Here is a 12,685-nt window from a genome sequence, read left to right on the forward strand (position 1 = left end):
GAAGGCAATCTCTCATTCATCTCCTTCTCTATTTTGAATCTGATGGTACCCACTCTTCAGATCTATCTTTGTGAAATACACAGCTCTGCTCAAACAGTTCATGATATCATCCATCTGCGGCAATGGAAATCTATTCTTGATTGTGATCTTGTTGATAGCCCAAGAATTTTTACATGTCCTCCATTCTCCATTCTTCTTTGGTGTTAATACTTCTTGTACAACACATGGACTCAGACTCTCTCAAGTCAACTCCTAAAACAACTCATGCACTTGTCTCTTCAACTCTTCACCTTCTGTTGCTGTCATTTTGTGTGCTACCTTGTTTGACAAACTAGCTCCTGAAATCAAATCCATATAATGACTGATATTTCTTATTGGTGGTAATCCATCAAGTACATTATCAGATACAATATTTGGAGACGCATCCAATAAATCTATAGCTTTTGTAGGTACCTCTTCTAGTTCCTCTTTACCATCTTTTGGAATTATAGAAAAACACATATGCTCACGCCTCATCCTCTAGAAACTTCTTTCCATCAACAAAACATATCCTGGAAACATTGCATACCTTTTCTTCTTTGTCCTTCAATGGCTTTAGTGTATGTTTCACTCTATCCTTTGTCAAAGTGTAGGTGTTCTCATGACCATCATGTACGGTATGCATGTCAAAATATCACGGTCTTCCCAACAACATATGATATAGTCCATGGGTATGATATCACAAAGCACCTCGTCCCAGTAGCTTCTAATATTGAATTTCACTAGGCACTGCTCATTGACCATGATTTTGTAGTCATCCTACACCCAGGCAATACGGTATGGATGCAAGTTGTTTTTTCCTCTTGATATTTAACTTTGTGAACATATTTTCTGACACCAGATTGTCAGTGCTTCCACCATCAATGATCGCATCACAACACTTATCTTCACACTTGCATCTTGTGTGAAACAAGATCCTCCTTTGATCCAGTTCATTTTCACCACTTAGTAGGACTCTTCTATTAACTAGTACTTCTCCTCTTTCAACATCTTCAGAATGTGATAATTTTGCATCTTCATCTACATGTGCAACTCTGGCCTGGCCTTCGATTCTCTTATCTATCCTTCATTGGCACTGAGTACTTTCAAATGCCCTAAGCCCTTCTTCTTTGTAGTGAAAACATGTTCCAGGGAAAACTCATCCAGATCCTTGTCCTCTTCTTCTTTCTCTTTGATCTCTATTATTTTTATCATGAAAACAATTGTTTCCCCTATGGTTCTGATTGTTATTGCTAGCCTCATCCTTCTTCTAATCATCATTTCGGCCTCCATAATATCATCCACCAAACTTTCCACCATAGCCTCTTCCGCTTTGCTAGCTCTCAAACTTCTTGTTCATCTTCTCTTCTACTCTTAGGGAAAATTGGTATGGCTCCTCAATAGTGTTCATTCAAACCAGACTTAGCTCCTCCTAAATGGTTGGCCTTATCCCATTAAGGTAACAGGAAACTTTCTCTCTATCAACTTCTGTGTAGCCTGTTCTGATGAGCACTCGATAAAACTCTTATGTATACTTTTGAATAGATCTTTTTACTTGTTTCAACCCTTGCATTTTCTTTAGCAGATCAAGTTCATATTCCACGGGAATGAATTGTTGCTTTAACTTAGCTATCATTCGATACCATCTTATAATTTTATCCATTGCTCTTTTATTCTACTCCTGTTGGATCTCCTGCCACCAAATATTTGCATGACCCTTTAGTTTGGCCTTTGCAAATTTGACCATATATGGATCTTCAATATCTTCATACTCAAAATATTCTTCTGATTCATTGATCCAATGGATCAACTCATTTGGGTTAAGTTTTCTCAAAAATGTGGGAACCTCAAACTGAGATCTTTTCCCAATCTTCTAGGTTTAAAACTTTCATTCTATTCTTTTATTCCTTCATCCTCACTTTCATCTCTTACGGAAAGAATCATCCCTCTGTGCATTTTCTCTTCCAATGCGTGCAATTGTCTCTAGAGGGCTCTAAAACCCTTAGGTGTAACACCTCCAACTCTACCACCAAACTCTCTTCGTGAAGGAATTTTCACACTTATGTTGAAACCTTAGTGCAAACTGCCTCACAATCAGAGATGTCTACACATGCAGCCCAAACCACAGTCTTGGTGCAAACTACCTCACAGTCGGTGATATATCTATACACTCAAGAACTCTTGCTCTAATACCACTTGATGTAGGGTGTTCCCATTAATACCATAAACACATAACAAAAATAGAGAAACAACAGCAATTTGCAAGAACAAAATATGGGCTTCTTATTATCTTTACAAATGTGAAATTACAAAATTTTGAAATACAATATGTGAACCCACATAGGCGTCTTCCTTACAATAATTTGCAAGACAGAGTTGTGAACTATCACCCAGAGTTATCTTAGGGAATCTACGGGCCTTCCTTATATAGACAATTTTCCACCACCCGAGAAGGATCTAGACATTTCACCATAACCCTTAAGATTGACCAACCCTAAAATTGCATGAAGTGTTGGCTCGAAATGATTACAAATGTTATTTCAGGATTTTGAGGTAGCCCAACTTTTGAAGACCATAACTTGTGAACCATTGAGTTGATTGGCTATTATGATCTTATTCTGGAATCATCATCATCTATTCAACAATGCTTAACTAGCACAAGCTCTAGTCAGCCAAGTTCTGGGCCTTAGCCAGGGCCAAGGCCTTCAAAAATGAGCTCAAAGTTTTTATAACGAAAATTTGTACCAAAAATCTACAATAACTTAATGGATACTCATGATATGGCAGTGAACCTCAACTAGCAAGCTAATATATCCAAGATGAACCTCTACATCTGAAATTAGAGCATTCCTAGTTCGTATGACCAACTTGCTAAGTAGCAAGCTTTCACAAACAACAACTCTACACTGAGACAACCCTTATACAAGAGACAAAAAGGAAATATTTTTGGGTGATGCAAGATTGCTCTTACACCCAGGATGATCTTGCATCAATTCTATTAGAGGACAAGTTCCTGAGTTGGAGATAGCAACAATGCGAAAGAATAACTATAAGAAGAAGAGGGTTGTAAGGTTGATGGGAACAATTATTAGAAATAGGAAGTACTTGGAGAACTGTTGGATTTGGTAAAGGCCACATTAAAGGAAGTTGACAAGTTATTGACAAAAGTGTCAAAACTTTCTAACTTTACTAAGGATTTGGAGAACAGTGTAGATGATGCACAAAAGGAGCCTAATTCTTTAGTTGAGAAGTTTGATCCTATTGTGAGCTATGCAGTAGAATATAGTGCAAAGGTGAAGTTTATCACACACAAGGTAAAGCAGTTACAAGCAGAACAAGAAAAGAGGGTTATTATCTTACTAGAGTTACAACCTTAATTAGCCCCTATTGTGGATGTGATGCAACAATTTGTGAAGAATGCAAAAGTTCTACTTGGTTTACCTAATATGAGCACTTTGGATTCAATGGAAGAATTAGTAGCGGACCTACATGGGCATATCATTGCTATGAATCACATGAAGAGGTCACGACAAATTTCACTAGAGTCGACAAAGAAAAACTTCAAAGAAGTCTTTGACAAAATCTAAGTTTGAGGTGATATTTACTCGTAAGTATTTAAGCTATTGTAACCTTTGACATTGTTGACAAAAGGGGGAGAATAAGGGTACATGAAAATAAGTCCAGTATAAAGGGGAGAATGAGATCAGTATAGTGTTAGGAGGGGTTATGCAATATGGTTTGACTTTTGCTCTGATCGATGGTGAAGACAAACTTTGGTAAAAGGTTGATATGTTACCTATTTTCATATCGAGTTTTACATCAATGCCAAAGGGGGAGATTGTTAGCATTGTGATGGTTAAGTGAGTGATCAATAAGAAACAAACTGATAAGCATGTAGAAATACAGTCAAGTGTAGTAACTAGTGTACAGGAAGAACAACATAGGTTATTTTGGTGGTGGTCCTGATAGAGTTCAAATTAAGCGGGGTGGTCTTAGATGCAGTATGCATATAGTTAGGAGAGACTATAATGTCACCATAACCTCTAATCTCACCACATCACTCATTGGATCAAGGCAGTGAAGGAACACGTATTATGACATCAAGATATGTAAATTGAATATGGTATTTGAGGGCCAAGGTTGAAAGTTGAATGAATGGTGGGGATTAAGAGGATAAAAGTGATGTACTTACATGGAACTACTCTAAGCGTTGAAGTTGTTATTAGATGAATTTGTAAAGTGGGATTCGATATGCTAGGGTTGCAATCGAGGTTTTGAGCAAAGAAAGAGCAGAGAGTAGTATTAGTGTGCAAAGAGAAGATTGGATCTAACAAGCAAGGAGTGCTACATCCAAATCATCCAAACTCGATGCTCCCCAAAAAATGCAGAAAGGTAAATCTTTTAATTGGGTGGACTTTGACAGGTCTTTTGGTGTAGATCCTTTAACAAGGTGGACTCTCAAAAGGAGTTATAAAATCCTCTAGCGAGGTAGATCTTAACAATCCCATTGCACTCTTAAAGGTGTACTAGTCACTCCTAACATGGTAAACCCTCATAAAGGGTATTTGTAGCTCCTAGCAAGGCAAACCTTTTTACTTCTATGAAGGGTTTGTGGGTGTCATCCCCATCGTAGTTTTCTCCCTCTAATCAAGGGTTTCCACGAGAAAAAATATTGTATTGTGTGTCAAGCATGTGTGGATGTTAGATGTTGATTACTTCTATTTCATTCTTGCAATTGTATGTAATGTATTTTGGAAGTTGTTAAGGTTAATTGCATTAGTGGTTGAATTGGTAGGCTACATGTTTGCACTAATTCACCCCCACCTCCTTCCTCCCCTCAGTGCTTTTAAATACTAACGGTACTGAAAGGTCCTTTATGAATGAGAAGATAAATTAAGATAAGGATGTCATCTTAAGAGGAGACTAAAAGAATCGATGCTTCTAAAAAGGTATAATACTTGAGAGGGAAGAAATTGTGGCAAAGGCATATCTTTGTGGAGGCACCTATTTTCTTGTAGCGGCTTTATGAGACTCTTCCTATGAAAACTTAAAAAAATGAAACCTAAGTAGATAGATCCATGTCGTGTCTTGTGTGGATCTTGAAAATATTGCATAAGATCAAGCCACTCAATGCCAAGGGTACCTCAGATATTCAATGTCTCCTATTTGTATGCCTACCATGAGCCAAATGAATCAAATGTATTGCAATCACAAAATGTGTCGCGTTAGAGAAAGCAAATGCCTAAAACCTAGAAATAAGAAATTTTGCCCTTCTTGAACACACATTCTAGTAAGAAAACCAACATAGAAAATAAAAAGAATACCTTACTTGGTGAAAGGGTACCAAGCCTAGAGTGAATTCATTGATTTCCAAAGCAGGATTAAGCCAACTTCCCAATTGTGATCAATATGGTAACAATCCTTTTACTCATGTTTGAGCAATCTTGCATCACAGAAGATTGTTTCTTGCTTTGTTTCCTAGTTTAGTTTTTCACGCACAAATCTGTCTTAGCCTGTTTTCATTTTTTTCACGTTTATTTGTTGGAGGAAATTGTGTTGATAGTAGACATGTACAACTCTTGCAATTAAACTGGTTGTTCCATGTCCTTCATACCTTAAAACAAAAACAATTAATCCTATTGGCTACCACAAACTGTCCGAGCAACCACTGCAATTCACAACACTATTGTGCAATTTGACATATGGCTTTCTATCGTTGCATACGTCTTTCTGCAAATCTCTGTCATGCAAGCCCTTACACCATTCTTTAGTTTCCAAACAATCCATATGCAAAGTACCCAATGTGATGCAGTGGTTAGAATTCAAAAGAAATCAATTGTTGATTATGAGCTTACACAATCTTTCCTTGTCACACAACTCTAAGTCATCAAGCCCAAACCTGCTCACCAAAAGTAAACATTTGAGCAGATACCTTAAGCCAGAGTTGGTATAAACCCGCTTATTCTTGAGTAGGCTTTTGAAAAAAGATATCAATCTGGTGTTTTCATTGGAACCGTGGTTAGGTAATTCTCAAATGCCCACCAACCATTCATTCTTTTCATCTAATTGATAAAACTGATCAAAAGTTCACTAATTGACACAAGACCCTCTTTATCTAAATCTGAATTAATGCATTCTGCATGTCAATTAAGTGTTTTAGGTAACACTCATTTCTTCAAGTGAAGGTTATATGCAAGATCAACAATACTTAACTGTTTCTAACTGTTCATCCTGCTGATAAAGGTCATGCATCATGAGGAATCTGTTACATGTGCATGGGCGTCCAGGAATGAATTCAAATTTTGGGAGTTGGAGTGTGAGAACAGATAAGCCTCTGTATAGAGAACCAAAAAAGGCATATCCAACATTGGTATTCGGGGTAGATTGCAAAGCATAGTCCGCTTAGATTTTCTCATTGAGTTGGGTAGCCTTGATAGGTGGGTTCCACAATTTGGACTGGACCATTGTTGTATAACTCTTATGTACATTAATAAAGTTTGTATGTTTCTAAATGTCCATATTTCCACCTTTAGCTTATGTTGTGTACTCTGTGTAGCCATCGGCTGGTTGTTCATTTAATATGCTCACATTATTGCATCATTAATGAATGCTCTGTGTTGAACTCAGATTTTAGTTTTTGCCAATTCTTCTCATTTGGAAAAAATTCTTGATATATTACAGCATGAAATTCCTCAAGGAGGTACCCATCGAAATGATTTTTCCCTGACGCTTTTATGGAAGAACATATGAAAGACATCGTTGGAAAACTGTAATATTGGTACAACTCTAAATTACAAAAATGTGTCCTCCAGCAAAGCATTTAGTGAACAAAATAGAATAACATTAGACAAATCCCAAAAGATGAAATATGGAGCTTTACTTACAAAAAAGAGGACAACTCAGCTTCTATAGATTGCAAAGAAAATTGCTGCTGTGATAATCCTCAAGGCATATTGGATCAATGATGACATTGTATCCTCATTCTCCTAGCAATACAAGATTTTGAACCATTACAATTTACAAGATATTTAACCTCCAGAAAATTTGCAATTCCATTTATGTTACATTGGAAACTAGCTACTCTTTCATTCATAAGAAATAAGTAAAGTCAATGTAAAAACATTTGCCAGATACAATGGAAGAAAATTGGCAATGAGAAAACTAATGAGAGTTGTGGTCTAAAAGGGTTGATTATATGCCTGTCATATTTTTCCCATTAAATTAACTAGCATTGAGGAACAACTACTTGTTTGCTTTCGAGGCCACAGGTTTGCTTTTACTCTCCTGGTATGCCTACACTGCATAACAAAGAATCATCTTCTTAAGGAATATGTTTATCAGGCTGATGGGAAGCACTTGTAGCTTCAGCATTATTGGTAGGGACAGCATCTTTTCTCGTAGATGCTTCCTTGATATCTTTTTCATTGCCTTTACCATTAGTCGACGCAACCACTCCATTGCTCAGTTGTTTCCCTTGCTTTGTCAGAGGTTCTGCATTAGATGTTTTTCTTGCCTCAACACTAGCCATTTCCTTAACAATCTTTTCTAATGCATCAAGCCTGGATTTAAGTTCCAGCAAAGCTTCTTCCTTTTCCTTGCTTGACGCCTTAGACGAGCTACTCAGTTTTCCATCCTGATCACGTTTCTTTAAAATCCCAGGTAAACCTGCCTCAGATGATGATTGGCCTTCCTGCTCTAATTCTTCTGCTAGCTTTTCTTCAGCTTCCTTTTGTTTAAGCTCCAAATCCTGAAATAAGAGTACAGAAATTTAAGTAAATTATATCACTATATGAAACAATCACAACCTCATCCGTACCAAAAAGCCTTCATGACAGCTTTTCCAGAGATGATGAACACCAGCTTTTCTGTATTACCCGTTCACTTTTCTGTGTAGCCAAAAGATATTTACACTTGAGAGTAGTAAATAAAAATAGTAGAAGTCCACCGAAAACTTCAAATGCTCTTTCTAGGTCAACAACTTTGATATGTTGAGACTAAAAAATTGAATTCTTTGTAAACTATATATTGTTTGTTTCCCTCTGACTTTTGTAACTAAGTGAATCAAATTTCCCAGGAAATCACCATAAGATCAAATAGCATTCCAAGATGTGACTTTCAATTCATGGACATCTTTCATGAAAATTATTGTCTAGGTGACGAAAATGGAATAGAATATTTGGCAGAAAATTTTCCATTACCGCTTCCATCCTTCTTATGTCGTAACGTGCATATTGTGCAACCAAATACACAGCTGTTAACAGATCACAACAAATCAATCTTTCAGTATAATGTCTGATGAAAACTAATACAACACACATTAATAGCATCAATGCATTCTTTTACCCAGTACAAAAATCTCTCAAGAATGATAAATCTCAAAGCATCCAAATAGGAAAAGGAATAACAACAATGTCCCCTTCACAAACTAGTTCTCAACTGTTAAAATAATAGGCTGTTGGCATCTACAAGAAGGGCATTCATGTTTTTGGAAGACAGTAGCAAAGAGAATTACCCAGTGAAGGCATGCATGCAAAGAAAAATTGCACCAGGTGGAAGTCAAACCTGGATAAAAAATTGCATTAGATTTCCCTCCAAAATGTATATGTCCAATTTCAGAATAAATTGCTGCATCTTAAATGAGGCATTTGATTTACAATAGCTGTATGACTGGTAAATTAAACACACTAATCTAAGGAAAAATCTTCCAATTTTGAAAGTGACTGTCAGCATGTTGCATCCAGTTGCTTATCTTAATTTGTGCACTTATGCATGTGGATGTGGATATAGTATCCAATACCCAATATACCAACCAAGGGTATGATATGTCAAGATATGACATGAGCTAGATGTATGCACACAGATGCACACATGCAAAATAAATACCAGAAATTCAATTGCTGCTTCTCAATTTCAAAATATAGATGAAAAGATAATTGCAATAGTATGTCTCGTTACTTAATAATCTAAACTCAATGATGTGCATTGTGAAGCTTCACAGCAGCTTGAATCAAAGAAACGTTGCTAAAGAACCAGAAGATTAAGAAAAGACAGAATACTCGTGCAAACCAATAAATTATATGCATTAAACTCCTCACATAAGGAAATCTATCTATAAATTTTCAAACAATTGCAACAGAAGAGGAGATGCAAGTTGTTTATTTCTCCAAGACTGGACATGTAATTGCTAATCAGTAGACACAAGAAAAAAATTCACAACAAATGGAAAATGTCACAATAAGTTTCCAAATCAAACACAAAGTACATACCCAAATTTTTTTGGCTTTGAAGGAGATGAAAACAATATTTTGGAAGCTGTGATGAAATCAAGCTTGTCTTCTCGAGCAGCATCTTCAAGCTTTGAACTGAAACATCTAACTTTACAAAATGCCATCCTTCTTGGGAACAAAATGTGTGTTACATCCTGCAAACTGATATTTCGAAGTTTTGCCATTCTCATCATCTTCTCTTACATATTGTTTCCATTTCTGTTATCCAAATTGCAATCAACTTGTAATAGTTCTACAAAAATAAGCCATCAAAATGATAAGTGAAAAGAACAAGCTTTAGATTTCCCATAAAAATCATGAAGCTAGTCAAACAATTTTCATTATTAAACATTTTTACTTTTTTGTCAGACATCAAGTCCTTTTATACAAACATCTAACAAATGTTATGGAAAAGAATTAGCACATCAATGCTTTGGGATTTAAATTTCTCTCATAATATGTTGTTTACAGAAGGACAAATAAGCTTCAGTATCTATTTGAGTATCATATTGTTTGCTATTAAAAATCACACTGATATATTGAGAGAATTTTCCAGTGAGTAGATGGACTAAGTAATGTGGTTCTAACTTGGGTGTTGGTTCAGGTAAGACAGACATGTCACATAACCATTCTTACATTATTAGGATCTGGAATAGTAGGGGAAATGGTTCCTCCTTCATCCCTATATTCCTCCTTAATCTTGACTGCAAATTGGTGCAAAAATGAAAAGTGGCAAAAAGATTCCAATACCAGCTCATAACTATGCAGATATGCAGGAAGCCATTGAGGAGCTCAAAAAAGGGAAGTCCATTGTCCACTCTCAATCTGATTTCAATTGCTATGCATTTATGGTATATAAGGAATCTGAAAAGAAAAGAATGGTCATAAATTACTGACCTTTAAACACGTTAACAATACCTTATTCCAAATAAATCTTATTTGTTAGAAAAGGTTGCTAGAACTGAAGTCTTCTCACAATTTGACTGCAAATCACGGTTTTACCAGATATATCATATGGGTGAAGAAAGAAGACCAGCACAAAACAACATTTAGCTGTCCTTTTGGCCATTTTGAATGGACAGTCATGCCCTTCGGACTCCTGAACGCTCCCTCATACTTCCAAAAACGGATGGATAGGATCTGAAGTGGTTGTGAAGATTTCTTATGTGTTTACATTGATGATATTTGAGTTTTTAGTAAAGACATTGATGAGCGTAAATCTCATCTTGAAATTTTTTATAGGTCATGTTTAAATTCTGGGATTGTTGTCCCTCTCTAAGATTCAATGGTGTTCAAACTCTTGTAAGTTTTTAGGTATGATTCATGGTTGTGAACTCTGGTAAACTTGAGGTTCAGCCTCACAGTAACAATAATATCCTTGAATTTCAGCCTCCTCTTAATACAAAGGAGCTGCAAGGATTCTTAGGATAATTTAATAATGTACAAAAATTCTATCCAGGTGTAGGTTTTGATCGAGAACCATTACAGCAACTTCCAACAAAAGAAAGCCCCAGTGGACTTCAATTCATGATGAAGTTGTCAAGAAAATCCAGCAGAAAATCCAAGATCTTCCTACTTCGTATATACCAGCAGCACAGGATTTTATCTTGTATACAGATGCTTCTGATAATGCATGGGGAGGACATTTATGTTTTCTCAAAGGGGATAAACAATATACTGCTGAATATGCTAGTGGAGTCTTCGAAGAAGTGAAAAAATGGATTTCTTCTCATAAAGACGTTTATGGTATCATCAAATGCTTGACAAAATTTGCCCTAAAATTGATGTATCTTCCAAAATTCATCATCCGTGTTGATTGCACAAGGTTCCTTACTTTCAAGGAAAAGGATCATGGAAGAAAGGATGCGAGAGGTAAGTATGTTCGCTGGCAAGAATACTTGAACCAGTACAATTATTAAGCCCAGCATATTCCAGGGAAACAAAATAGTGTTGTTGATTACCTAAGCAGACAGCTTCCTGGAGAATTCATACGGAATCCATTTAATCCTCCTCCTTATCCAGGATTCTATCTTTCTAAGGAATTTAATGTTTTATTTTTGAGCATTAAATGAACTTATCCAAAGAAATTGCATTCTTAAAGGAGATGATCATAAATTCCAACACTGTGCAACTTGTGCAGCCAACACATTGTCTAACTTAGGATGTGATGGAGCCCGAATTTCTAGGCTCCATTTGTGCAAGATTTGAAGTTTTGATGCAACATTAGTGGCATAGATAAAGTAGAGATCGTGCAATGTCAGCATGTCAAAGGTGTTTATTTAAAGACAAAAAGCTAGCAATCATTGAAGTGATTATGTCAGGGTACAAGCATTCTGTAGTATTTTCTAAAGTAGCGTACCATGATGCTGTTGGCCATATTTGAAATCCAATGTACCTGAAACAATGGAAATCACACATTCCTATCTGCAACACATTTGCTACTGTGTGATATAACTAAGTGACTGCTGTAAGTCATCCTTTGCAGATATACAGAAGTTTGATGATCAGAAATAAAGAATACGCACATGGGCAATTTGAAGAACGTCAGTATCTCAGCCCTTGGCTCCTTGTTGAGTATGTGAAATTATTTGGCAGAATTATTAAAGGATACATTCACAGATATATCTACCAGATTGCTTTCTGAGCATAAAGATGTACATTCAGGTTGGAGATCACGAGTATTCTAGCACATCAAATATCTCTGCCGCAACCTTTTATGATGAGAATTGATGAAGAAAGGGAATCATGGGCCATGTTTTTGTTTTTGTTATATATCTAGCGATGTTCTATCACAAGTCCGGAGAAAATCAAGCACCCTGTTCTAGGAGTGTCCTGAAGCATATCATCATCACAAGGAGTGCCATTCAGAACAGGATTCATGATATTGAGAGCTTTATCATCTATTGTCTCACTGGGCTTCACGAGCGAAGGATATATGTTACTAATCATTCTTGTATAATCTAATGAAGTTTTTTTGTGTCTCTTACAGGTATGAGGATCCACGCTGGAAAAATGCTTATCTGGACTTGATGACGACTTCACAACACTTAGCGTACGATGAGTCCAAAGGAAGATTAAGGCCTGATAAAATGAATATAGACGCACACAATAATATTGTTGATTATTGAAGGTGCTTGAATAAAGGTTGCGAGTACGAATAGAAGGGAAATCAGAAATCACCGTACTTTCACAGGCACAGGATTATTAATCTTCATAACCACGATCACACAGGAGTCATAGGCATACCAAATACAGAGTAGTTGTTGAAGACCAATGGCCAGCTAAAGGCATCGAATATCTACTAGTGTCATCTTGCGTGAAGAATGGAGAAGTCAGGCACCAAGAGTTCATGTTTTTATTTATAACTAACCATATTCTGTATATTTGCAGGTTGGGAGACA

At 36.4% G+C, this 12,685-nt stretch overlaps 2 protein-coding genes across 4 annotated transcripts in view; one reads left to right on the forward strand and one right to left on the reverse strand.

The window, feature by feature from the left end:
• Positions 1-6,837: 6,837 nt before the first annotated feature.
• LOC149555966 (uncharacterized) overlaps positions 6,838-12,685 on the reverse strand; it is a 63,003-nt gene continuing 57,155 nt past the window's right edge. For 2 of the 3 annotated variants that reach the window (XM_089830087.1, XM_089830089.1), the window contains 4 exons: positions 9,285-9,537; positions 8,531-8,580; positions 8,217-8,269; positions 6,838-7,765 (listed from right to left, as the gene is read on the reverse strand). In XM_089830087.1, the coding sequence (XP_089686213.1) occupies positions 7,340-7,765; positions 8,217-8,269; positions 8,531-8,580; positions 9,285-9,478 (723 nt within the window). In that variant the 5' untranslated portion in view covers positions 9,479-9,537 and the 3' untranslated portion in view covers positions 6,838-7,339. The remainder of the gene's footprint in view (positions 7,766-8,216; positions 8,270-8,530; positions 8,581-9,284; positions 9,538-12,685) is intronic. The other variant, XM_089830088.1, reaches the window with a different exon arrangement.
• On the forward strand, positions 10,007-10,428 carry LOC149555967 (uncharacterized). Its single transcript, XM_089829637.1, has 2 exons — positions 10,007-10,135; positions 10,231-10,428. Exons 1-2 carry the CDS (start codon positions 10,007-10,009, stop codon positions 10,426-10,428), a joined length of 327 nt encoding a protein of 108 aa, XP_089685763.1.

Source organism: Cupressus sempervirens, chromosome 5, assembly GCF_028749045.1.
Source record: "Cupressus sempervirens isolate cs-2001-9-10 chromosome 5, ASM2874904v1, whole genome shotgun sequence".
NCBI classification, from domain to species: domain Eukaryota; kingdom Viridiplantae; phylum Streptophyta; class Pinopsida; order Cupressales; family Cupressaceae; genus Cupressus; species Cupressus sempervirens.

Coding starts and splice junctions, on each gene's coding strand:
- LOC149555967 (XM_089829637.1), top strand. CDS start 10,007: ATGAAAAGTGGCAAAAAGATTCCAATACCAGCTCATAACTATGCAGAT. Junction 10,136..10,230: donor TCAATTGCTATGCATTTATG/GTATATAAGGAA, acceptor CTTATTTGTTAG/AAAAGGTTGCTAGAACTGAA.